Source organism: Chamaea fasciata, unplaced genomic scaffold, assembly GCF_029207755.1.
Source record: "Chamaea fasciata isolate MVZ Bird 193981 ecotype frontalis unplaced genomic scaffold, bChaFas1.0.hap1 SCAF_22, whole genome shotgun sequence".
NCBI lineage: Eukaryota > Metazoa > Chordata > Aves > Passeriformes > Sylviidae > Chamaea > Chamaea fasciata.
This window is the reverse complement of record NW_027094107.1, coordinates 2008981-2034644: the sequence shown is the minus strand read 5'-3', so window position 1 is coordinate 2034644 and position 25664 is coordinate 2008981. Positions and strand designations below refer to the sequence as shown.

At 57.2% G+C, this 25664-nt stretch overlaps 1 protein-coding gene across 1 annotated transcript; it reads right to left on the bottom strand.

Annotated features, from left to right (window-relative positions):
* Positions 1-1193: 1193 nt before the first annotated feature.
* On the bottom strand, positions 1194-24791 carry LOC136300183 (actin-binding protein WASF3-like). The gene is made up of 9 exons (XM_066202392.1): positions 24727-24791; positions 14491-14643; positions 12587-12721; positions 12308-12461; positions 11266-11383; positions 10896-11071; positions 10238-10501; positions 8819-9201; positions 1194-8022 (listed from the first exon to the last, which is right to left on the bottom strand). The coding sequence occupies exons 2-9, from the start codon at positions 14621-14623 to the stop codon at positions 7865-7867; spliced, it is 1521 nt and encodes a 506-aa protein (XP_066058489.1). The 5' UTR covers positions 14624-14643; positions 24727-24791; the 3' UTR covers positions 1194-7864.
* Positions 24792-25664: the final 873 nt, after the last annotated feature.

The following is a 25664-nucleotide window of genomic DNA, read 5'->3' as shown; positions in this document are numbered from 1 at the left end:
GCCCATTCCCTGCACAGCAGCACCTCCCACCCCAGGAGGCTCCCAGGCACTGCCAGAGGCACCTCCAGGAAAGGCACTTGTGTCATCAGGAGCTGCCCTGGCCCCGGCGTGCTCCCAGCAGGAATTCTGGAGCCAAGCCCTCTGTGGGACAGGGCACAGCTGAGAGCAGAGGGGAGGAAGGTGCCAGCACAGCTCAGCATCACCCCAAACTCACAGCCTGCTTCACATCCCCCCAACGAGTCAGGCAGCCCCAAAATTAAGGAAGTCTTTGAAGGTGAGAAGCCACCAGCCCCAAATGGTCCTGAAAATGCATTTTGAACAAAAGAATTTTTTAATTTGTGGGGATTTGAGCATGGTGGGTGGGACTTGGGGCAAGCTGGTCTCATGGAAGGTGGCCCTGCCCATGGCAGGGGGTGAAACCAGGCTGGAAACCCAAACAATTCTGGCAGTCTATGATTTACTTTCTTTACCTGATCTACTCTGACCTGAGACTAAAAAAAACAAAAAACCACCAGAAAGAGCAGCCCCATTTGTGGAAAAGTGGCCAGAACTACAGCCAGAGCTGAAACATCTCAGTGTAAAATGAAATTTGGAGGGGGAGCAGCACGGGGGGTGTCGATGGTCGTGCCTGTGATTTTTGGAGACCTGGCAGGGCCCTGCCGAAGCTGCTCCTGCTGCCAGCAGGAAATGACCAGCTCTCCACGGGCACCACAGGATTGTCCCTGGCTCCAAGTGCCCTCTTCCTTTTTAACCCAAGACTTCTGTGGCTTTTCCATGGCAAGAAGAGATTTTTCCATGGAGTCAGCATCAGGATTGCACCAGCACCAGTAAGAGGTGAGAATCACTGGGGTTTGAAACACTTGAGCTGGGGAGGGGCCTCCAGGGACAAAAGCACCTCCTGTAGCGGCAGGAGAGCCTCTCCTTGCTGCACTGGGCGTGATGTGATTATTGCTTTTCCTTAAACACCACTTTCCTGGGATTTTTTGGAAGCGGTTCTGGCGGCACCTGCTTCGTTCTGTTGCTGATTGACTGGGAAGCGTTGCTGTGTCTGACCTTCCCTCGAGGTCTGAGGGAAGGAAAGGGAACAGTTTATCCTCCTGGAAATCACATGTGAGTTGTTTGTTTGCTTTTTAGTTTTGTGGGTGGGTTGTTTGTTTTTTTTTTCTTTGTTTGCCTATTTTTAGATTTATGTGGGGTTTTTTTTAAAGTTTTATTTTTAGATTTCTCAACAGAGCTACCCCAAATCAAAGGGTAAATTTTAAACTGTCCACCTTCACGGCTTCCTCGCTACAGTCTGTGGATCATGAATGATCCAGAGGAGCTGCTGCCTTTTAACTATTGAAATGGAGCAGAAACAGCTGCCAGTTACCATCCTTCTCTCTCAGGTGTTTATTTTGAGCACGTTTTATCTTTATTCTATTTGAAGGTCAACACCAAAACCAAGGGGGAGCACAAGCAGCTGCCCTGGCTGCTGGGGGATGCTTTGGGGCTGTGACCCACCAGGACAGACCCCCAAGGAGGGGATGAGGGCAAATTACAAATGCCCTGTGGGCACCTCCACCATTCCCTGGCTGCACACAAGGTCACCAGCCTCTCTGACCTGAATTTCTCCATCCTCACCTCCAGAAAGCTTTCCCCGAGACCTGACTCAGCTCCTTCCTGCCGCAGCTCAATCCCACGCCGACCCGGAGAACACATTTATTCCCCTCACTGCCCTTGGTGGCTTTGCACAGGGTTTGACCTGGCTGAGCTTTCCCCTGTGCAAGCCGACGTGAGCATAACCAACCTAAAACGCTGGGCTGGTTTCTTTCTGCCTCATTTTCTCCTCTCTGCACTCTTAACCCCGTACAGAACCCAGCGCTGGAATTACCACTGAGCTGAAAACTCCCCCGGGGCCAGCCCAGTCCCCCTGGCGTTACCACAGTGGGGAAAATGTGCAGGGAAAGGCTCCTTGCACACACACTTGGGCTCACGACAACCAGCAAGAGCTTTAATCCTGTTCCTGGGAAGAGTGAGGGCTCAGAGGCACCTGTGGGGAGATCCCTGCTGGGAGACGCCCAGGGGAGGGTGAAGCATCAGTGGCGCTGTGGTGGCCTCAGGGTCCTGTCGGTCTGTAACTCAGACACCAATTTGGGCAACGTCACACCAACTCTGCCTCCAGGGGACATTTCCATGCAGCTCTTGCCTGGGGGTTTCCCTCAGCTGCAGCCCAGCCCTTGCTGCAGGCTCTGCCTCAGCCTGGTGGCACCACCAGGATGGTGTCCTTGTCCTCCCTTGGGGACATCCTATTGTCCCACCCTACCTGGGCACAGTTCTGAAGGCTCTGGGGCAAACACCTCCTCCCTGAAGTTCGTAACTCTGGGGGTTGATTTGTTTTGGTTTTTTCTTATTCCTTCCACCAGCAAAATCCAGGCACGTTTTTCACCCAGAGAAGGTGGGGCTTGAGAGAGCGAGCCTAGAAAACCTGGGGTTTGTCCAAGGAAAATCAGACTCACACACAAAAAAAAACCCCAAAAAACAAAAACCAAACCTCTTTGATTCTCAAAAGGATTGAACTACTTCAAAGTCCAGGTTTGGGCTGTAAGTGTCTGGAGGAGGATGCTTTCCAGAGGCTGTCACAGGAGCTGGTGGTGGCCAGGTGGCTGCAGCGGTGCTCCCAGGACCATTCCCACCCCATCCCTGCTCGTCCCAGCGAGCACAGCTGTGTGGGGGCTGGGAAAGGCCCCCCCCGAGGGCACAGGGACCCCTTCAGGGACAAACCCAGCGTGGCTTGGCTCTCCTGGGCTTGGCTCAGGCACTTCTGCGTGGGGGGTGAGGGGCAGGAGGGCCCCAGTGCTGTCCCCAGCACGGGGACGTGGTTGTGGTGCTGCTCAGGGGTCACCTAAGGAAGGGACAACAGCCCTCGAGGCGCTGCTGCCCACTCGAGGGGAAATCAATGGGGGAGTGAGCATTTGAGGCTTCTAAAGTGCAGTGCAGGTTACGTGGTCTTTGCTGTAGACTGTAAACTCCTCAGGACAGACTCCTTGCCCTTACTTTTTATTTTTTTAATCTGTAAAGTGACATTCCAGCTGAGAAAACCTTACCCCTAAATAACTACTACTACTACAGGAAAAACAGGAATCTCAGTGAAAGGAACAGCCTGTGCTCCCCTTGCCAGCATCCCATCACGGGGAGTGCTTCCCATGGCTCTCCGTGCCCCATCCACAAGGAAGTGGCCCAGAGTTCCTGCCAGCTGTGCACCTCTGGAATGCACCCTCCAAAAGGCCACCTCCGCTGCCACAACCTGCCTCCCTGCAAGCAAAACTTCCATTTGGCATTAAAGCTGAGGTGTTAATTCAGGCTCAGGGGAGACTGCAAAGCTTCTGGTCAGGCTGGAAAGGGAGAGAGAGGTGGAAAAGTTGCTGGGAGGAAATTTGAGGGCTCTTCTGTGGAAAGAGCTCTCCGAAGAAGCCAAGTTCAGCCTGAAGTTTGTCACTGGAGTAAAAGCTTCCCAAGAGGAAACAGCTGCAAAAGCAGGAGCTCTCGTGGGATGGGATCATTGCTCCTCTCTAGGTCTCTTCCCCGGGTGGGAAATTAGAAATCAGGAACTGCCCAATCCACCCTTCCTTCAGGACACTGGTCCTTTAAGAGCCACCAGCAGCACCAGCCAGCTCCAGTGGTCACTCCAAAGCAGGGAGACACGGAGTGCAGCGCCAGGAGCGAACGCTGCAGGACTTCCACCAACCCCCAGCAACCCGAGCAGGACCAGCCTTCAGCCCTGCTGGGCACAGAGGTCCCTGCAAAGTCCCTTTTCAGATGAACCTGGGACATCCAAGAGGTTCCTGGCGGACCTCAAGGATGACAGCCTTCCACTAATGTCTCCAAGGAGAACCAAAATGGTTCGTTGACTGTCCCGCTGACTCCAGCGCGACCCATTTGTATGGACACTGGATATTTCCTCCCCCCCCCTGCTGACAGCCATATTTATTATTTTTAATCTATGCCCATCAATTGGCACGCAGGGAGGAGCAGATAAAATGGGCAAAGGAACTCTCAGGAGATCAGTTGGACTCATTAAACGTTTGGCACTCTGTGATCATCCTTTGGCAATGAAATGGCACTGCTGTATTTTAGCAGGGAACACGATACCTTAATGTACGGGAGAATCTCCTCAGCCCAATTCTGGTACTCTTGAGAGAGGAGAAATTCAATCATCTGTGACCTGGATTGCATTTTTTTTTTCAATGTCTGCCGAGCTAGATAAAATATTTAAATATTCACTTTTATATCGGCCCACATGAGGATTTGAGCATTTCAGGTTGTGTAACACAGCATGGCCTACTTTGGGCAGAATGTACAGAAATAGGCACATATGTACAAAATACTGAGCGTGCAGCATGTGGGGCAGACAGACAGTGTTAATTAGCGTGGCACAATCCCAGCCCGGAGCAGCCAAGGAATTGGTGTCACTTCTGTTGGATTTCAAAGGTCACCTGAGCAAAAACCAGGTGAATCTGCCTCAAACAAAGGTGGTCAAGCGTGGCCGAGTCCCTCAAGGGAAGGCACTGAGGATGGAGTGGCTCTCATGGGACTGGGGCTCTCAGTGCCACCACGTGGCATTAATGCTCCAGCTTTGGAGATCCTGGAGGTCTTTTCCCACCTGAAGGATTCCTGCTGCTCGTCTGCCTTGGCAGGAGCTGGGAGTGCCAGGGTCAGACCAGGAATGGGTGTCCAAACCCACCCCGAGGTTACTTCTCCACCAGCTCCACCAGCCACCTCTCTGGGATGAGGATGGGGCATCCCACCCCTGCTACCAAGACAGCTGAGGGGTTCCCACGGCACTTCTGGTCCCTGGAAGAGGAGGAAGGTGATGTTTGCAGCCTGCTGGCAGTGCTGGGAGGTCATGGTGCTGCTGGCTGGCCCTGCAGTTGAGAATGTGAGCTGGGTTTGTGTTATCGGGGGATTTCCTGCAGCAGAACAGGATGGGTGACGATGTGCTGGGATTGCTGGGATGCACAATGGGGACCCGGTGTGAGGACACAAAGATGTGAGGACATGGGGGTGAGCCCTTCCTGCCCCCCCTGGGGCTGCCAGCTGTGCATCTGCTCTGCAGATGTGGCTGTGCACAGAGCAGGCAAGGCCTAAATGACCTTTGGGGTCCCTTCCGACCTCCCTGTGATTGTCAAGCACTCTGCCACGCAATGGCACCAATGCTGCCAGCTGCCAGTCCCAGCACAGGTGCTGTGAGGTGACAGGGCAGTGGCAGGCCCCGGGGACAGCCCTGACCTGCCACACACCCGTGGAGCCCTGCCCCAATTACCACGGCCCCATGTGACGCACACAAAGCAACTGGTGCATGAAAAGAAGGGAGCTGGTCTTTTAGGGGCACTGGGCTGCTCTCCAGTTCCCACCAGGACTGGCTCAGCTTTGCAGAACCGGGACAGTCACAGAGCCAAGGGATGAGCCAGCCCCAAGTGTCCCTGAGCCCTTTCCTGGGGCCACTGGCACTCCTCAGCTCTGCTGGGTCCCCACAGTGACCTTGCAGCCCCTCGACCTCTGCAACAGGTAAGTGCAGATCCACCAGCCCCTGCTGTTTTCTCTCTCTCACAAAGGGTTATTACTCCTCCTAAATTCCCCAAATAAACCAAATTTCTCCTCACTTACAAACAGTTTTGTGATTGTATCTACATTAATAACGCTCCACCAGAAACACCGCCTTAAATGCTGCCCTGAATTTTTACACCCCTTCCTTCTGGGCCTGCTCCAGGCCAAACAGCAGCTGCCTTCCTGAGGGAAGCAGGTCCTGGGCATTGCAGGGGCACTCTGTAAAAAGCCCTTGCAGCCCTTTCCCTGCATCTCAGAGGGTCAACATCAGAATCAAGAGCTCCCAGCGAGCATCAGGAATTGCCTGGCCACCTGCAGGGTACGGTGTCTCCCCGCCTCCTCTGGTCACTCCTGCTCCTTGGGTTTTGCAGATGAGTTATTCCATGTATCCTGTTCTTCCTGTGCCCCTTGCCTTGCCCTCTCCCCCATCCCAAATCCACTCTGCACCCCTGCTCAGGCCCACCGTGCACCACAGCTCCCAGCCTGGCTGTGGAGGTGTGGAAGGTGTCACATCCAAGGGACAAGAGACCGTTTTGTGCCACTCAGGAGAAGGGAGAGCTCCTGGGGGCACTTCCCAGCAGCTGGGCAGAGGATTCACCATATCTGGCCATGAGGGGTTTGTCACTGGGAGAAAAATGAGCAGATGTTTGGGACATTGCTCAACACCAGCATTTCCCAGGAAATCAGCAACCTGGTCTAGTGGAAGGTGTCCCTGTCCCTGGCAGGGGGTTGGAATGAGATGCTCTTTAAGGTCCCTTTTATCCCAAACCATTCTAGGATTCTGTGAATTTAAGGATCAGCATTTGGGTCTCAGCCACGTCCTCCCACCTCTTTTACAGGTCTGGCTGCTTCTACATCCTCAAAGAACTGCTGAAGCAGCCATCACCTACAGGGCTACTGGGAGAGGCCGGGAACTGGGCACAGAGCTCAGGCTTTCCCCATTCAGGGGCTCGTGGGACAGGGGAACACAACAGAGGGTCTGGGGACATCCCATTGCCCAATCCACAGCTGCTCCTGGCCCATTTTCCACAGGTGGGGAACCTCTCCCAGCTCTCTCTGCAGGTTTTCACACCTGCCTGGGATATTTCCAGTATTTCCCACCCCTTTGCTCTGCCTTCCTCTGTGCCTCCTCCCTTCGTGGCTCTGTGAAAAGTCTTCCACGGATCACGCTCTGTTTTGATGGGAAAACAGGTGTTTTCAGTGCTGAAACAGGGGCCTGGATACCCAGCGCCTCCATCAGTGTCCAAACGTGGGACAGGGAGCAGGTGGAGCAGGATCAGGTAGGAGGAACCAGTGCCTGGGTCTGAGCTGATCTCAACTGCACAGGCACAGCTTGTGGGGCTGCAAAGTGCAAGCTGAGAGTTTACCTGAAAGCCGCAGATTGCCTGATTCGCTTTTTCTCAAATAACACTGGAAGGGTGTCACACTAAGGCCAGGGAGAGCCGGGCTTGGGGAAGCTCCCTGGACACCTCTACCCCTTTGCTGGAAAAGGCAGGACAAGCCCAGACAAGGCTGTGTCTTCCTGCCAGCCTTGCCTTCCCCCTTTGCTCCTAGAAAAGCAGCTCTGCAGGTGGATACAGGCTAAGGTCACAACACCTTGGGCTGCTCGTGCAGCCTGGTCTAGCGGAAGGTGTCACAGTTCTCGTTGGACTAGATGGGCTTTGAAGGTGCCTTCCAACCCAAAGCATTCCATGATTTTCCAGGCAGCAACAACACAATGGTGTAACTGCTACTAAACGTGGTGTGCTGATTCATAGGGAAGGGGACTCCTGCCCACAGGCAGCCTTTGGAGCTGCCTGACCCCAAAACCAGCAGCAGCAGAGTGTCCCCAAGGCCACAGGGCCACCCCTGCACTCCTGTGCAAACAAGGCTTCTTCTCCAGGAGCTTCTCGTTATCACAATTAACATCTAGCTGAAAAAAGCACTGCTGCCTCTGGGGCTCCCTCCTCTCGCAAAGCACACTCAGGGCCGGTCTCCGGTCTTGCTCCGGGTGTAAACCTGGAGTAATCCCATTACCCTGCCTTCAGAGAATTCTGGAAGTCATTAACTGTGAAGGTGCTGCTAATTCCTGGTCTCACTGCCTCCGAGGTGTATCCTACCAGTGCTGCTGCTGCTGCTGCCCGAAGGGGGGTTTTGACATAGTGTAAAAGCAAAAGCTCCTGAGCGGGCGGGGCCCCCCGCGCCCGCCCCGCCGGCAGCGACGTTGGGGAAGGTGCCTATACACACCTGGAACGGAGCCGGGAGCTCCGAGCCAGCCCCGCCCAGCCCAGCCCGGGGCCCCTCAGTCCGACCACTCGTTATCGTCCAGCTCGGAGTCGTCGTCGGACTCGCTGTACTCCACCGCGATCCGGCGCGACAGGATGGTCGCCACGTCGTTGCCCACCGGCTCTTTTTTGGCCTCTTGCTCCCACTGCTCCTGGACTTTCCGGAGTTGGATTCCTGCAGGAAAATGGGGGAAGGCTTTAGGGGGAGTGTAGCCCATGTGCAGCACCTCCCATCCAGTTACGAAGTGTTGGCTGAGACAAGAGGGTTGCTGCCCTGGTGATGACAAAGTTATACGGGGTAATAGGATGGGATTGGTGGGGCAAGGGGAAATGGCTGAAAACTGACAGAGTAGGCTCACATTGGATGTCAGGAAGAAATTCTTCCCTGTGAGGGTGGTGAGGCCCTGGCACAGGTTCCCAGAGCAGCTGTGGCCAACCCTGGATCCCTGGATGTGTCCAAGGCCAGGCTGGACAGGGCTTGGAGCAGCCTGGGATGGTGGAAGGTGTCCCTGCCCATGGCAGGGGGTGGAACGGGGTGAGCTCTAAGGTCTCTTCCAACCCATTCTGGGATTTTATGAATATGTACGATTACAAAGCTATGTCACAGAATAAAGCTCCTCCTCTGCTTCCACTCAGCCTGAAGATATTGAACCTTCTGGAAGGTTCAATTTCCCATTTGACCTGGAGATTCGCAGGAAAGGGAAATGCAAGAACACCTGGGAGCACATCATCCACTCCAGCCTGGGAGGAAGCCACATGCCTGAGAGCTGCCAGCAATCCACGGGGCTTCATTCCACCTCCAACCACGGACCCCCCACCTCCACACTGCGTTTATTCCCCCCGCAAGGTCCCACCATCCTCACCCATCACCTGGCCACCGAGCGCTCATCTCGCCCTCGGTGTCACCAGTGCCACCCGACTCTCCAGTGCCGGCTCCCCGCACTCACTCCCTCATTCCCTGCTTCCCTCACCCCTGCGGATGGCTGCCAGCAGGTCGCTCCGGGCGTCGCTCATGGGCATCAGCGGGATCTGCGGCTTGCGCGGCTCCAGGGCGGGGGCGGGCGGCGAGGCGGAGTGCGCGGGCGAGGCGGACACGGCCGGCGGCCCGGGCGGCGGGGGCGGCGGGGCCACCGGCGGTCCCACGGGGCCGGTCTGCGGCGGGGACGCGGAGTAGGGCCCGGGGGGCGCCGGGGGCGGTGACGGGGCGTAGGACGGGGCGGCGGCCGAGCCGGGGGCCAGCGCGGGGGGAGCCGAGATGGGGCTGTCGAAGGCGGTCTGTGCCGACGGGATGACGGGCGGCGGCGGCGGCGGGGCGGGCGGCACGAAGTACTCGGCCATGGGCACCGGCTGCGGGCTGCAACGGGGGGCACGGGGGTCAGCGCCGGGAGAATCACGGAGTCGAGGGATGGGGTGAGATAGAACGGACCCACGCGGATCAGCCGGTCCAACTCCGGGCCCTGCACGCGGCCATCCCAAACAATCCCGCCCTGTGCGTCCCTGCGAGCTTTGTCCAAACGCTCCCGGAGCTCTGGCGGGTTTGGTGCTGTCACCGTTCCCTGGGAGCCTGCTCAGTGCCCCACGAGCCTCTGAGGGAAGGATCTTTTCCTGATATCCAACCTAAACCTCCTCTGACACAGCTTCAGGCCATTCCCTCGGGTCCTGTCACTGGTCATCGCAAAGGAGAGATCAGCATCTGCCCCTCTGCTTCCCTCAAGAATTTGTGGACTGCAGTGATGCCTCCCCTCAGCCTCCTCTTCTCCAGCTGAACACGCCAAATGCCCCAAACCACTCCTCACACGGCTTCTCCTCAAAGCCCTTCACCATCTTCATGGGCTCCTTTGGACGCTCCCTAATATCTCAAAGACTTTTTTATATTGTAGTGCCCAAAACTGCCCCCAGTATTCAAGGTGAGGCCGCCCCAGTGCAGATCAGAGCAGGACAGCCTCCTGCCTTGCCTGGCTGGTGACGCTGGGCCTGATCCTCTCTAGCTCCCATCACCCATCCCAGCACCCAACTGGCTCCCTTCTGCCTTGGTTTGCTCTGAACCCCACAAAAACTCTGTCCCAGGGCTCAGAATGGTGCTGGAGGTCTGCTGGTGGGACGGGCTATGGGTCATGCAGTGGTGGAAAGCAGCAACACCCCAGGGGAAAACCCTCCATCCACCCTGCCCCCTTACCTGGGATGACCCCGAAAGTGCTCCTGACTGACTCGGCCTCGAGTCTCACCGCCAGTTTTGGACCATGAAAGCCGCAGAGGAGGTTTAGGCCGGACATCAGGAAAAGATTCTTCCCCCCTCCATCGACCCAGAAACGGGGGGTCAGACCCCCCCCCCGCTGCGAGCCTCCCTTCCCTGGCACACCCCTCCAGCAGCTCGCCGGCTGAGGCTTTACCCGTAATCCTTGACGAGGTGGGGCCTGGGCCCGTTGAGGACGGCCTCGGGGGGCGGCGGGGCGTGGGGCTGCTGCAGGCGGGTCAGGCTGTTCTGCCGGCTGCCCGCGGCCGGCCGGAACACGTGCTCCGGGGGGTTGGGGGCCGCCAGCACCCCCTCCTTGTGCTCCTGTGCCGGGGCCAGGTGAGCCGCCGGGGCCAGCAGCTGCGCGGGGTGGTTGGGGCTGGCCGGGTAGGAGTGGTCGGCGGCGTCCGAGGCGTAGGATCTGCAGCACAGGAAAACCCCGCTGTTGTACTCCTCCTGTGCGCGCTCAGGGCGTGTTGGGGTTTTGGGGTTGGGACAACAAAACAGGGAAAGGCCACGGAAATCTCGATGTACAAGACAGCGGAGTGAGAGCAGAGGGGACAAGGACACAACAGAGCTGAACCGCTCTCTGCTCTTAGATGCAAAACACAAAGCGCTCCGGTTCTATCCCAACGCCAAGGCTCCTCCTGAGGTCCAGGGTGACACCCTGGGGACACCAGCCATCCATGAAGCTACCACAGGCCTGCAGCTGAGCACCCCGACCCCGCTGTGGGCAACACGTCCCCCGCAACGACGGAGAGGAAGAGCAAAGCAAAGGAGAGCCGTGAGCTGAAGGTGTAGGAGGTAGAACCTGCCTATTATCTGGGGACAGTGATCCTTCCGATGACGCCATGTGATAGGGGGATGGTGAGAACCTGTTATCCGGCCGGAACTCTTTATCATACGCCATCATGTTCCACTCCAGGCGCCGGTTGCGGGCTTTCCTCACTTTCTTCACCTCCCGGGTGGAGTCCTCCACCAGCCGCTGCTCCTGCGGGAACACAAAGCCCACCTCCAGCCCGGCTCCTCCAGACCGGGAGCAGTCCCTGGGGAGCATCACCCAGCCCTGTGAGATGCACCCAGTGCAGGGGAGGAGAGCAGGGAGGATGCACCAGGTGGTGGCTGTCCCCAGATCCCGAGCAGCCCCAGCTCCAGCGCCCTTGTCGCCCGCCTGCCCCCACCCACCTTCTGCCTGCGCTTCTCCTTCCTCTTGTCCTCTGTCGCCTGCAGCATCTTCTCCTTCCATAAGTTGAAGAAGTAGGAGGGGTCGGTGTAGAATTTGAGGCCGTCCTTCTTGTCATCCCTGGGGGTTGGGAAAGGGGGAGAGAGGGTTACCAGCCACAGGAGACGACCCCCTGCTCCCCTTCCCAAGGGCCTTGGTATGATCATGCCCTCGATCTGTTGCCCCACCACAAACACATCCGAACCATCCATGATGGTCACTACCATGTGGACACACATTCCAAGCATCCCCTGCAAGGGGGGTGGCAGCATGTTGGAACCCTGGAGGCTGAAGAATTTCAGGCTTTCTGTGCTGACAGGCGCTGACCCTCAAGAAAACACCACATTTGACCCGAGGCCGTGGAACAGGCTTCCAAAACTGAATGATAGAACTGGGATTGTGGGTGTGGAGTTTGAATAGAAGTGTGTGATATCACAGGGTGCAAAACTTAGATTTAAGATCTCAGTATATAGTAATATATATAAAGCAATATGGAAGATTTAAGGTGTAGACTAAATTCTTCTTCTTTTACATTCTTCTTCATGGCTTTGGGTGGTGTATTATGATTGGGTGAAAAAATCTGCATTGTGGACCATGGGTGGTTGGCTATTGGGCTAAAAGTAAAAACAATATAGGTGTCATCTTGTAATTGGATAATTTATGCTTAAACAACCTTGGAAAGAGTTAGAGCCAGAGCCATTTTCTACCTTGTTAGCTAGAGCTCACAGCTTGTGGGACTGTAACATAGATAAGAATTAATAAACATCAGAGTCCGAACACAAAAACTGCATCTCCCGAGTATGAATCCTGGCTCTAACAGAAGAAAAGAAGATGAGAAACCCACAGCAGCCCAGCAGCTGGAGAAATCAGCTGCAAATGGGGGGCATGCCTGATCCTTCTCATGGGGAGGGCCCCCCGGGAGCTCCAGGAAGCGCTGTGCCCCTTCCCTGTAGGGCCCTGTCCCTGTAGGGCCCCGTAGGGCCCCACACCTTTAGGGTCCCGTACCTGTAGGGTGTGAGGATGTTGAGCGGAGGGGGTTTGTCGCAGCGCTGGTACATCTCCATCACCGGGTTGGGGATGGAGTTGCGGGACACCACCTGCTGGTTCTGCACCGTGGAGCTCTTGAAGGCTTTCCTCATGTTGATGTCCTGCAGCGAAACTGGGGGGGGGGGACGACACAGGAAGGACAAGGGATGCAGGGGTGGCCTCAGCCCGCCGAGCGAGGCGTGGCGGGGGTCCTGTCCCCAGAGCACACCTGGACACCTCCCCAGACCAGCCCCTCACCTTCCTCCACGGTGGAGTCCAGCTGCGTCACCTTGATGACCAGCAGGTCCACCCTCTCCTGCAGCGAGTTCATCCTCATGTAGAAGCTGTTGGCTTCGTTGAACAGCTCTCCAAAGATGTCCTCTGCGTGCCTGCCTGGCAGGGGACACGGCGCCTGTCACCGCAGCAGGTGGCTCCGCCTGCCCAGCCCATCCCCTGGGCCACCCCCTCCCCACTGCCTCCGTGGGGTGCTCTCCCCAGCCTGGATTTCTGGGAGCTGAGCCTCGTCCTCTCCCAAAGTGCTGCAGGGAGGCAGGGGAGCCCAAAGGAGCCTCCCTTTCCAGTGAGAGCAGCACCCACGGGAGCACAGGACATTCACAGTGCCCTAAAGAGCCCCCGGATCCATCAGGACAGATCAGCCAAAAAAATGACCATCACCCAACATGACCTGGGGAAATTCAGCCTGGGGAGAAAGCCAAGAGCAGGGCAGTGGGGACGGTGCCACAGCAGGGACAATCTGCAATTTGTTCCACTTGATCAGTATTTTTCCTGCATCTCTCAGTGCATCCCTACCACAGCTTATTTATTTAGGGTTATTTATTTAGGATTATTTAGCTTTTTGTTAGGGTTATTCCTGTGATGGAGCTGAGCAAGGTGTCTGGCTGAGCACTGCTGATACCTGTGGGTTACAGCATCCATCCCATCCCATCCCATTCCCCCAGATCCTCAGGGTTTCCTCCAGTCCCACCTATCAAACAGTTCCCAAGATCACTTTTAAAATCTCCTCAGAGCATTCACCAGCTTGGTCATATTTGATTCCCTTTTCCCCTGAACTAGGAAGCCCGAGCAGATGTGGGTGCTGCTTGTGTGAGCCACTGAATTTCCAGCAGCTCCCGAAATCCTGGGTTTATTTTTCTGGGAGTATTTTAGAGCAGAATCTACTTTTGGAGGTGTGTAAAAGAGGAGGAGCCCTGAACAGCTTTCCTCTCTATTTTAAGTGGATATTCAGCATGAAATAGGTTGCCCCTGTTAAAGCTTCACACTGGTGTGTGCAGTGCTCTCATCTGCCCCTTTTCTGCTGAGATCAGTCCCAGGGCAGGAAGACAGCTGAGGATTTAGACCTTTGATAGAGACTTCTCCTCCTCAAAAAGCTCTAACTTTAAAAAGAATGGCATGGAGTATTTTAGATCTTCACCTGACCTTCCTATTTCTGGCCAAGTGGAGAAGCAAGGGGCTCCTGAAGGCTTTGTGTCCCCCACTGCACAGACCAGCTGTGAGAGGAAAACGGGTCTCAAAATGTCACCAAGTCCCCATTTTGAGTTTGGCCCTGAGCATCCTCTTATTTCAACAATCTGGATAATCCCCACTGAATTAGGAGTGGCTGCAGCCCACATAACTCCTGTTTCGGTGTGTTTGGGACTGGTGGGAGTGACTGTGGCATCCCATGTGCATCCCGTGCCATCCCAGTGCCATCCCAGTGCCATCCCAGTGCCCCCCGTTGTGGGTCTGATATTTCTGGGTCTGAGAGATTTTATCCTGCTGGCAGGTGCTAACTTTTTCCCAAGAAAAAAATTCTCAAGAAAGCTTCATCTCAAAACAACCTTGGCAAACAACTCTCCTTTCCCAGAACAATCTTTCTCCAGGTGGTGTTTTGCTGTTTCTCTGGTTTAACCCCTGGCATTAGAGAGGTGTCGTTCCTATTCACCGACCACGTTAGGTCTGGGTGGGAACACCTTATAAAAGGTAGGAAGAATTAGACAAAAAAGGCTTTTCTCTATGCTCTTTGCCTTCTGAAATAATTGGAGCCTCTCATCTTTCGTGTCTTACAGCGACAATCCATCCCAGTGCCATCCCAGAGCCATCCCAGTGCCATCCCAGTGCCATCCCAGTGCCACCCCACCCCAGGGGTGCTGTCGGTGACTTACTGAGGCTGCCCAGCTGCTTGATGATGGCAGCCAGCGTGCTGTTGGTGACACACTCCAGCTCACTCGTCACCCCATCGGGAAGGGCCCCCCGGCACAGGTGCCGGGGCTCGATGTTCCTCTTCACCAGCGGCATGGCGAGCCCTCACGCCTCTCCTGGGACAAGGAGAAGGAAAGGAAGATGAAAACACGCGATTTCCACCACTGGCCTGCTCCCCCCACACTCCCTCACAGGACTTCTCCAAGCAGGGGACGCTCTGGAGGTGCAAACCTCGGGGTGCTGGTGAGCACACAGACGGTGGAGGTGAGGACTTTGTCCCTGCCTTGTGCCACCGCGTCCTTTCCCACTCCCTTCCCAGAGCTGTGCTCCCCCCAGGAGCGAACTCCCCTGTGCTGCAGCCCTTCAGCTGGCCCCGAAAAGCCTCGTCCAGCCCAAAGAGAAGCAAGGAAGCGCTTGTAATGCCATTATTTCCAGCTCACTGCAGGCTCTCCAGGGTTTTATTTGTGCGCACACCACACCGAGACAAGCTGCTGTGGCCAGCTCATCCCAGCTCCCTGCATGGCCCCACGGCATCCCGGGGTGTCCCCAGAGCTCCTGTGTGCCCACACAGCACCTTTGGGTGTCCCCACAGCACCCTTGGGTGTCCCCACAGCTCCTGTGTGTCCCCCCAGCATCCCTGGGTTCCCCCAGAGCTCCTGTGTGTGCCCCCCACAGGATCTTTGGGTGTCCCCATGCACCCTTGGGTGTCCCCACATCTCCTGTGTGCCCCCACAGCATCTCTGGGTGCCCCCACAGCATCTTTGAGTGCCCCCACAGCATCTCTGGGTGCCCCCATAGCTCCTGTGTGGGCCCCCACAGCATCTCTGGGTGCCCCCATAGCTCCTGTGTGCCCACACAGCATTTCTGGGTGCCCCCATGGCACCCTTGGGTGTCCCCATAGTGCCTTTGTGTGACCCCACAGCATCTTTGGGTGCCCCCTGCTCCACTGCTTCCCCCATGAACTGGGGATTGTTCATTTTCTATAGGGTTTAAGGAGATGTAGGTAGATACCCGCACCCAAAGGCCCCGTCCCCACCGGGCACCCATGGGAGCTGCAGGGAAGGGTGAAGGATGGGCACCATGGGGTGTGGGGTGCTGGGGACAGGGTACCCCGCTGATGTGAAGGGTGAACGGTGGGAGACAGGCTGGGAAAAGAGGGGGGAAAAGCGCAGGTATTATCCATGGTGGTGTCTCCTGGGACTGGGACACAGACCCTGGGACTGGGACATGGACCCTGGGATTGGGACATGGACACAGACCTTGGGATTGGGACACAGACCCTGGGACATGGACACAGACCCTGGGATTGGGACTGGGACACAGACCCTGGGATTGGGACATGGACACAGACCCTGGGACTGGGATAAGGACACAGACCCTGGGATTGGGACTGGGACAGGCAGCGACCCCACAGGCTCACACAAGGGGGTCTCAGGTGCCACCGTGCTCAGCACACTCCCGAAGCAAAGGCAAACTTTTGGCTGGGCTGATAAGGACCAGAGAGCAGCAGCAGCATTCCCAGAGAGCAGAACCCCCCGTTTCACGCCCCGAGCGCTCCCCACCCGCCCCATCTTTCACAGAATTTTGGCAGCGAAGGAGAAGCAGCTTCCGCCGACGGCCGGGAGCGGAGCCGCCGGGTGCCGGCACCGGAGCCAGCGATTCCGCCCCTGAGCGGAGCCAGCAATCTGCAGAGTTCACATTTTTTGGCCCCGGCAGCGTTAGACAGAACAGTTTCCCATTGATAGCACCCGGCCAGCGCTCCCAGCAGCAGCAGCAGCAGCAGCTCCTCCGCTGTTTTCAAATGCAAATTCAAGCTGCCCCCATGAAGGAGCCCCAAGCCTTTTCCCGAGGGCTGGGCAGTGCCCGGGGCACTGGGGGTGCCAGGGGAAGGACCCCGGTCCTGAGCCCTCCGCAGGGTTGTGCGGTGCTTCGGGCTCAGAGCGAGCTCTGTGTCCTCCCGTGCCTCCCAGAGTCGCTGCTCATGGATGTGGTGCTGTCCCCTCCTCCCAAAAATCAAGATTTCTGCCAGCTGTTTGCTCCTCTGTGACACCCAGGGGAGGCGCTGGGTGGCTGCTCTGGCCGTGTACAATCCCCCTTTCTGGGCACCCCCGAGCCCCCCGAGTTCTGTGTAAAGAGCTGAGCAACGCTGGCAGCTTCACCCCGAGCTGGTTTTATGTGTCACCCCAAAATTCGCCCTCAGAGGCTGAGCCCTGGCACATCCCAGGGCTGCAGGGACTGCAGGGCACAGGGCAGAGCCCTTAATGAGCTGCCTGAGCCCAGCAATTAAAACAGGGAACAAAGAGCCGTTCTCAGCATCCCTTTGGGCCACAGCCACGGGACACGGCCACTGGACACAGCCACGGGCCCCCGGGGCCTTTTGTCCCTGCTCAGGGGACCTGGGGGGAACTGGGGCCACCTGAGCCCGCAGTCCCCACGGGGAACCTCAGCAGAATGAAGGGAAAAAAAGGGATTTGTGCTTTGAAACTTCCCAGCAGAGATAGATTGGAAGAGAGGCAGAAAGTGGGTGAGGGGTGCGATGGCAGCATTTGAGATTGCGCCATGGGAGGGCATCCCTGGAGGAGGAAAATCCCTTTAATCTCACCCCAAGGAGGCCAAACAACACTCAGAGCCTGCAGCAGAAGGAACCAAGGAGGAGTAGGGCAAATTTTTATGCAAGGACAGCCTGTAAAGGTAATTTTGACCAAACCACAGGAGAAGCAGCTTTCCAAACCCCCCCAACAATGGAGCACAGGGATCAGAAGCCCCAGGCAGCCCTTCCCTGACAGGGGGTCTCTCAACCTGCTGCCCCAACAGCACCAAACCTCTGACTTCTGCCTGAAATCCCAACTGCTCACCTAAAACCTGCCGCCTCTAGGCCTGTCCTGACTCATGGGGCCACGGTTCTCTGGGTGGGGATGGGCTGCACGTGACTCCAGAGAGGCCAATTTCATTTCTGTCCTGGCTGGCACATCTTGCTCACCCCCACCAAGAGGCTGCACACAAATCCTGAGCTCTGCTGGCCTGGCCAGAGCCTCAGCAGGGGATGCTGAGCTGTGCCCAGCACTGCTCCTGCCCTTGCTGGTGTTTCAGGTGGTTTCCAAGATTTCAAGGGGGTGGTTTTGGGTGGCAAAATCTTTTCCTCAGCAAAAGGCTCCTGAGGGCAGGGATCATCTGGGTGCAGGCTCTAGGATCATTTACATGGACTAAACCTCTGGGATTTCACTGTCTCCTGACTGGAATCCTGGAGCCCTGAGTGGGAGCTGGCGTCAGGATGCAGGAGGAGGAAAATGGGAGCCGGCAACTCAGCAGGAATTTCTTGGAGGGTGAAGGCAGGAGAATGGGACCAGCCAGGGGCTGGCTCAGGTTCCAGGTCCACTGTGGGGATTCTCCCACCACTCAGCTTTTCCCTGTGACTGGAAAGAGCCAATAGCTCTAAATGTTGTTCTGCGAAATGCCACAGGTGAGGGGAGGCACTCACCAGCTTCCCACCTGCTTCCCAAACCCAGTGGTGGAGCTTGGAAAGGAATCACATCCAGCTGAGGTGACCAGGCAGGGGAGGACATGAGACAGAAAGGAGCAGTTTGTTGTGCTCTAAGATGCTGATTTCCCCCAAGGACCAAGCTGGCAGCACTGAGGAGCAGCCCCTGCTTTCCCAGAACAGGGAGTTCTGGGCAGTAAGAGCTGCCCCAGCCCTTGTGGACCAGGCTGGGGATGTGATTTGCTGGACCACGGGTGACCCCTCCAGCTGGCTCCTTCCAGATGTTCTCCTTCACCTCAGCAGCCACCAGCATCTGGCAGCTTAGATCCCTGGGGGGCATCAGGGCAGAAAAGCATCTCTCATTTTGTAAGAGGGTCCAAAAAAAGGAGTTTTGTGCCCAGTTATTGCTCCTGACGTTCTTTGTGAGAGCTTTTCACGTGCATAGCTGTGCCCTCCTCCCCTCCCTGCCCCCAAACCCACTCTCTCTCACTGGGCTGTGATTTACAGCCCTGTAGGCAGATCCAAAGTGGCCTGAAGGACCAGGTGTGCTCTGCGTGGCCGGGTGGTCACAGGCTGGTGACCACAAATTTCTCAGGTGCTGGTTAATTCCCGTGGCAGATTTTGGGGTTGGTCAGGTCCCGGCACCTGCAGCCCTGGAGCCCTGCTCGGTGTCACATGAGAGAGAAGGGAGAAGTGTCCTGGCTCCCACCTTCTTTCCCTGGGCTGTGGTGGAGCAGGAAACGATGTTGGGGTTTGTTTTCCATGGGTGTTCCCTGCAGGAGAAACCTGGAGTGGGAGTGGAGCCACAGATGAGATGAGCAGCACTGGCAGGAAGGATGTCCATGATGTCCATGATGTCCCGTGCTGCACATCACCAGCTGCAAATCCAGGCACCTCCAATGTTTCTGATGGAATTGGGTGGTGCATGGAGCAGCAGGAATGAGGGAAACTTCCTCCACTCTGTGTCAGACAGCCAGGAAAAACCCCGAGCTTGGATCTGGGGAGAATGTGGGTGTGTATTGGAATGCCCTGCCCGGGGAGGTGGTGGATTCACCATCCTTGGATGTGGTTAAGAAAAGACTGCGTGTGGCACTTGGTGCCATGGCTGAGTTGAGGTTGGGGTTGGGTTGGACTTGATGATCCTGGAGGTCTCTTCCAGCCTAATGATTCTGTGAAGTGTGTGGTGAAGCAAATGCCTCACGGCTGGGAGTTGGGGCCAGCTCTGCACTAAGCTCAGTTCTAGGTCAAGCTTTGGGGCAGTCTGCTCAGCCCTTGCCATCGAAGCTCTTTCCCAATTTGGGCTTCCCAGGGTCCTTCTGAGCCCTGAGGAGCACACACTGCCAGGAGCCAGAGGCTTTTGCAAGGCAGCAAATCCTTGCTCAGATGCCAGGAGCCAGAGCAGTGAAAAAAACCAAGAGATATGTTGAAAAATCTATTAACCTTGAACAAAAAAAGTTTTTAAGTGAATATTAAACAAACAAGAAGTGCCAGATCTTGTGGTGGCTGCTCACCACGTTCTGCACCGGTTTTGGTGCAGAACCCTTGGAATGGAGAGGTGAGGAAGGGCTGGGGGCAGGAGGTAGGCACAAAGCAGTCCTGAAATAGTGAAAGGAGCCACAAAACCTGAGTCTGAAGCCAGGGAAAGGACGAGAGGCAGAGTTGACACTCAGTGGGGCTTGTAGGTGCCTGAAGGAGCTCGTCCTGTGGAGTTTGGCAGGATGGATCTGGCACAGAAGAGGGCTGGGAAGGATCTGGGGGTGTGTGATGCTTCTGAGCAGACAGAAATAGGTGGTAGGTGTGAAAGCAGCAGGTTCTCGAGGTGTCAGTTTGGGGAGCTCTGCCACAGAGTGGCGGAAACCAGCGTGGGACGGTTCAAAGAGCAACAGGACAAACCTGCAGAGGACAGAGAGGCCACCAGCGGCCACCTCATGGCTGAGGGGCAACCTCTGGCTCAGGTGGCCCTAAAGCCTGCTTTCCTACCACTATGGGCCATGGGAAGAGCAGAGCCTGGAGCCTACAGGGGCTGGGGTTTTGTCGTCTCAGGAGAAATTCAGGCAGGGAAAGCCATGCAGGCGGCTCTTTGTGGTGCAGGGGAAAACCTGCCTGGGAGAGCTGGGCCAGATCTGCTGATTTACTTCCCACAAAATGGAGCGTGAGCTGCACCACAAGGACTCGCTGCTCTAATTTACAAAATGCATCTGCGACCACTCCTTCATCTGCTGCCAGCCCAAATGCCTGAGAACACCACCGGCATGACAAATGTCACTGCTCCCTGTGAAGGTGATCGTTGCTCCAGAGCTGCTGTCCAAAGCTTCGTTAAATATATTAAAACCAGCTGGATCCCAAGTGTTCCCCTGGCTCAAAATAAAGCAGAGGTCGGGATTCCAGCCAGAGTAAATCCCCAGGGTGGCACTGAGGGCTGGTGGGCGTGGGAGAAGCAATGCCACTGCCCGCCCCTTCCCTGGGACCTCTGCATCCCAAAGGAGCCTGGCTTTGCCAACGGTCTGGGGCCATCCCAGCCCCACTGCAGGGCCAGCAAAGCATCAGGTGGAAAAACGCCTCGGGACTGAAAACCCCTGGGTGTGGGTGGTGTTTTTGTCCCCCATGCCCAGGGTATCAGCCTGGGGAGCTGGCAGCTGTGAGCTCGCTGTGAATGGAGAGGTCTCAGCCCCGGGTGGCACAGAGGGATTTTTGCCGCCGGCCAGGGACAGATTCGGGTGGAGCTGGGGAAGGGTCAGGCGCCCCTGGCAAAGCGGGGAGGGAGCTGTGTCGGGGTGGCCCCGGGGCACAGCTCCGTGGCTCCCTGGCCGGCCTGGAGCCCTGTGTCCCACCGGGAAGCGCTGCCCTCTCCCTCCCCTGCCAGCTCTCTCTGGGAGAGAACACTGCACAGCAAACCCAGCACAACCTTCAATCACAGCTAAAAATGTTCCTCAGGAGCTTCGTTAGTAAATGCCACAGTTGGGGGTTTGGTTGGGGTTTTTTCTCCCGCCTTCTCTTTTTACTGCAGGGGCAGCACTTGACAGAATTGTCTCTAAACCCCCAGCACCTCCGAGGGCCGTGCAGCACCAGCCCTGCTTAGGAGGAGGCCATAAAAGCATCCTCGTGCCCTAAAATGCTGATTTTCCTGACCAGCCTGCCTCGTTACCCTGGGGTCAGCACAGAACCCTCGTCCTGCTGTGAGTCTGGTGTAAAACAAACAGGCTCCTGGAGGGGTTTCATCTAAATGATGTTTCTTTTAGAGTAGGCGAGAGCAAATGCTGTAAATCACAGAATCACAGGAAGGTTTGGGTTGGAAAGGACCTTAAAGCTCACCCCATTCCACCCCTGCCTTGGGCAGGGACACCTCCCACTATCCCAGGCTGCTCCAAGCCCCAGTGTCCAGCCCAGCCTTGGACACTTCCAGGGATCCAGGGGCAGCAGCCACAGCTTCTCTGGACACCCTGTGCCAGGGCCTCACCTCCCTCACAGTGAAGAATTTCTTCCTAACTTTTAATCTAAATCTCTCCTCTTTTGGTCCAAAACCAATCCCCATTGACCTATCACTATGTCCACCTGTAAAAAGTCTTTCCCTTCTTTTGATAAGCCCCCTTTAGGTACTGGAAGGAGCTCTAAGATCTCTCCAGAGCCTTCTCCAGTCTGAACAACCCCATCTCTGGCAAGGGGATTTTCAGGCAGTAGCTTTCCTTGGGGTTTAGTTAACACGAAGTTTGGGTTCTGTAGTTTGATTTCTCAGAAACGGGGAGCCCTCAGTGTCCCCTGGCAGTGGTCATGGAGCTGAGGGCCAGTCCTCCAGGTCCTTCCCATTCAGCCTTTGGCTCAATCTCTGCTATGGATACGGATCAGAGAATCTGTATCTGTATCCATGCAAAAAAAAAAAGAAAAAAAAAAAGAAAAAAAAAGACATCCATCCTGATACCCTCGTGCGGAAGGGAAAAAGGAGGGGGAAAGTTGTGGGTGAAAGTGTGCATGATCCTCCTCCATCATCCCTTGGCTGCTCCATGCCTGCTTCCAGTGCGAGGAATGCCCGGGAGCAGCGGCACTGCCTTGATCTTGCGAGGAGCAGTCAGGGGCTGGGGCTGTGGGAACACAGCACAGATCTCAGCTCTGTTTTGGCTGCAAAAGGTCCCTGCTGGCCCAGGAATCATGTGTTGTTTTTAATGACTCTATCACCAAAGGAAAATCTTCAATGACAGCTTTTTTTTTTCCCCCCCTTTTGTGCCCAGCTCATTACCAGAAGGATCTCCCTCGCCCGCTGCCGGGTTGTGCGAGCAGGGCGCTGCTGAACAAACCAGCCTTTTTCTCCTCAGTATAGAAGGAGCTTTGATAAACCGGGGAAACCCTCGGCCAGCAGCGAGGGGCGTTCTGGAAAGGCTCTGCTGCTGCTGCTGCTGCCGCTGCCTTTGGGAAGAGCCGCAGGACTGGCACCTCCAGCCGCGGAGCAGAGCGCTCCCAGCCAGCTCCAACCCGCTCCCTGCGGGGCCGGCCTTTGCCTGCTGCTCCCCGGCCTGTCCCCGGGGCTTTTCCCATCAGGGCTGGGCGTGTGCCCGACAAAACTCCGGCTGGATGTGGGGAAGGGGCGGCAGATCCCAGCCTGGAGCTGGCTGCAGCCTCGCTGCGAAATGCCGCGGCTCTTGCCCGCGGGGTGCAGTGAGGAGGGTGTCTTTTTGGATGAGCAGCTCTGCGAAGGAAAAAAAAAAAAAAAAAAAAAAAAAAAGGCGTTCTTGCTTTTCTTTTTTTATTTCTTAACACTTCTGGCTCGAGGGCTGTTGTTCGTAACTTGTCAAGATCTTGGCATCGGCGGCTGATTTGTCATCCGCCATAAAATGGAGGATGAGCATCTTTGGTTCAGAACTGGGCCAAGGGAGACGACAGCTCAAAGCAAAATATGCTTCATCTCCAGTTTTCTCCGTGGGCTTCTGCTCCCGGGAGAAGGAGCGGACATTCGGGGTCTGAGTTGCATCACCGCGTTCTGGGTAAGAGCCCTTCTCCTGCTCTGCGTTTGCGACAGCACAGCCCGGTGCACGTTAACCCTCTGCCTGCCAGAGCAGGCTGCGCTGGGCTGACGCTGCCATCACCCTGCCCTCCTCACCCAGCTCTGCAACCCGTCACCCTGGCGGCCACTGAGACACTCAAATACCACCAAAACACCGATTTTTTTTTTTTTTTTTAAAAAGAAAACGATACCGGCAATCTCTTTAAAACGCAGGCAATGAGCTGCAGCGCGAGGGGTGTGCCTTGGCACGCCGAAGTTTGGAAGATGAATTATTGATGCTGCCATTCCCGAGCTGCCCGCGCAGCCCGGGGCTGCGCTCCCCTCCGCCGGCAGCGTGTCCGGCCGCTGGCTCCACCGCGCCGGGCACACAAAGCAGCCACAAACTCCCTTTAAAAGCATCTCAATCCGTAGGTATTCCATCGCACCGACACCACCACGAGGCAGCAAGAACTCGAGTTCGAGGCGATAGAATTAAAGCTCCCTGCAAGTAGCTGAATCACTGAGCGTGGAGGCCCAGGCTCGGCACCTCCGGGGGGCTCTGGGCCCACCTGCAGCTCTGCCCATGGGGGTGCCCCGGCCTGGGGGGGTCACCAAGGGAACGCAGAGGGGCTCCAAATCCCTGGGAGGACAGCTGGATGGGGAGAGGGGGGCACGCATGACAGGTGACAGCAGGTTGTGCCCTGCTCGGCGTTGTCCCCTCTGTATCCCCAGCCTCACACCGGCCTGCAGAGACCCCCAGACCCGCCCCCAGTTTCCCAGGCAGAGGGTGATGAGCCCTGCCCTGCTCTGGTTGTGGGTGCACAGGCAGCCGTGGGCCCAGTCTATCCCCCACAGTGATGTAAAGATGAAGGATCCTCCCTCCCCAGCGTGGCACGGATGTCAAGTGAAGCCCCCCGCCCCCACCCCGCCCCCACGCAAGGGTGCCGAGCAGCCCGGTCCCCCTCCCTCTCCATGCAGGAATGCGAAGTGACAGCACACACACCCCCTCCCCAGCGCAAAGGTGCAGAGAGGCCCCGGAGCACCGCGGTGCGAGTGTGCCAAGCGCTGCCGGGATCCCTCCCCCCCGCCATGGGAACGTGCGGAGCAGCCTGACCCCCTCCCCTGCAGGAAAAGGTGCAAAACGTGGAGGATTCAAACCCCCCCCCCCCCGGCCATGAACAGCTGCAAAGCGGAGGGACCCCCCACGCAAGGAGGCGAAGCAGCTTGGACAGCCCCTTCCCAAAGCAAGGATGCCAAGGGATGGAGGACAGCCCCCCGCCCCCGGGCACGGATGCAAAGCTGGGGGGGGATGCAGCAAAACGGGGATGCGGAGTGGCCCTCCCCCCCCGGGAGGATGTAAAGGGACGGGAGAACCCCCCCCAAAGGATGTAAAGGGATGGAGGATCCCCCCCAAAGGATGTAAAGGGATGGAGGATCCCCCCCAAAGGATGTAAAGGGATGGAGGATCCCCCCAAAGGATGTAAAGGGATGGAGAACCCCCTCCCCGCCGGAAAGATGTAAAGCAGCAGAGAATCACCCACCCCACCATGCCAGGATGCAGAGCGGTGGGGGATCCCCTCCACGCAACGATGCCCCCCCCAAAAAAATGATGAAAAGACATGGGAGACCCCCACAAAAAGGCTGCAAAGCCCCGCCAAGAGATGTCCCCCCATGCGCGCTCACACCTGGGGGGGACAGAGACCCCCCACTTTCCCCGCGCCGCGTCATTCCCGCATCCCCTGCGCTCACCTCCGCCGGGCTGGGGGCGGCCGGGCTGTGTCTCGGCGGGGCCGTGCGGGGCCGTGCGGGGCCGTGCGGGGCTGCGGCCGCCGCCGCCGCTGCCCGCGCCCCGCGCCCCGCTCCGCTGGCGCTGCCCGCGCTGCCCGCGCCGCTCCGCAGTGCGCGCACGGCGCATGTGCCCCCGCGCCGCCCCCGCCCCGCTCCGCCCCGCACCGCCCGCCCCGGGCTCCCCGAGCGGCCCCGGAGCCGCCCTGACAACTTGGGGTAATCCCTCCTTCCCCTCGGCTCTCCGGCCCGGAGCTGCGGGTTGGGAGCATCCCGCTGGAAATCGTTCCGCTGGAGCGGTCGGGAGGGGAAGGGATGCTCCGGTGAGAGGGAGAGGTTTGGGCATCCTCTCCTCCAGGTGTGGCGTTGCCACCATCTTCTTCACGCTTCCCCTGTGGAGTTCCTGGGTGTCTCCCCATGGATCAGATCCAGGCCAAGGTGTTGGTCTGAGGTGTTGATGAAGCCCCATCGTCGTCCCCAGCTTGTCACTGTCACCCGCTGCCGGTGCCCGAGGATTCGGGGTCCTCTCCTTGGTCGTATCACAGAGATGCTCCAAGGGCTGGAGCCCCTCTGCTCTGGGGGCAGGCTGGCAGAGCTGGGGGTGCTCACCTGGAGAAGGGAAGGATCCAGGGAGAGCTCCGGGCCCCCTCCAGTGCCTAAAGGGGCTCCAGGTAAGATGGTGACAGAGTTTTTAGCAGGACCTGTTATTGTAGTACAGTAAGTGACGGGTTTAAAATGAAAGAGGGTCAGTTTAAACCAGATGTGAGGAAGAATTTTTCTACAATGAGGGTGGGCAGGCCCTGGCACAGGGTGCCCAGAGAAGCTGTGGCTGCCCCTGGATCCCTGGAACTGTCCAAGGACAGGATGGACATTGGGGCTTGGAGCAGCCTGGGGTGGTGGGA

Coding starts and splice junctions, on each gene's coding strand:
- LOC136300183 (XM_066202392.1), bottom strand. CDS start 14,623: ATGCCGCTGGTGAAGAGGAACATCGAGCCCCGGCACCTGTGCCGGGGG. Junction 12,722..14,490: donor CAAGCAGCTGGGCAGCCTCA/GTAAGTCACCGA, acceptor GTCCCCTGCCAG/GCAGGCACGCAGAGGACATC. Junction 8,023..8,818: donor GCTGGCAGCCATCCGCAGGG/GTGAGGGAAGCA, acceptor ATTTTCCTGCAG/GAATCCAACTCCGGAAAGTC.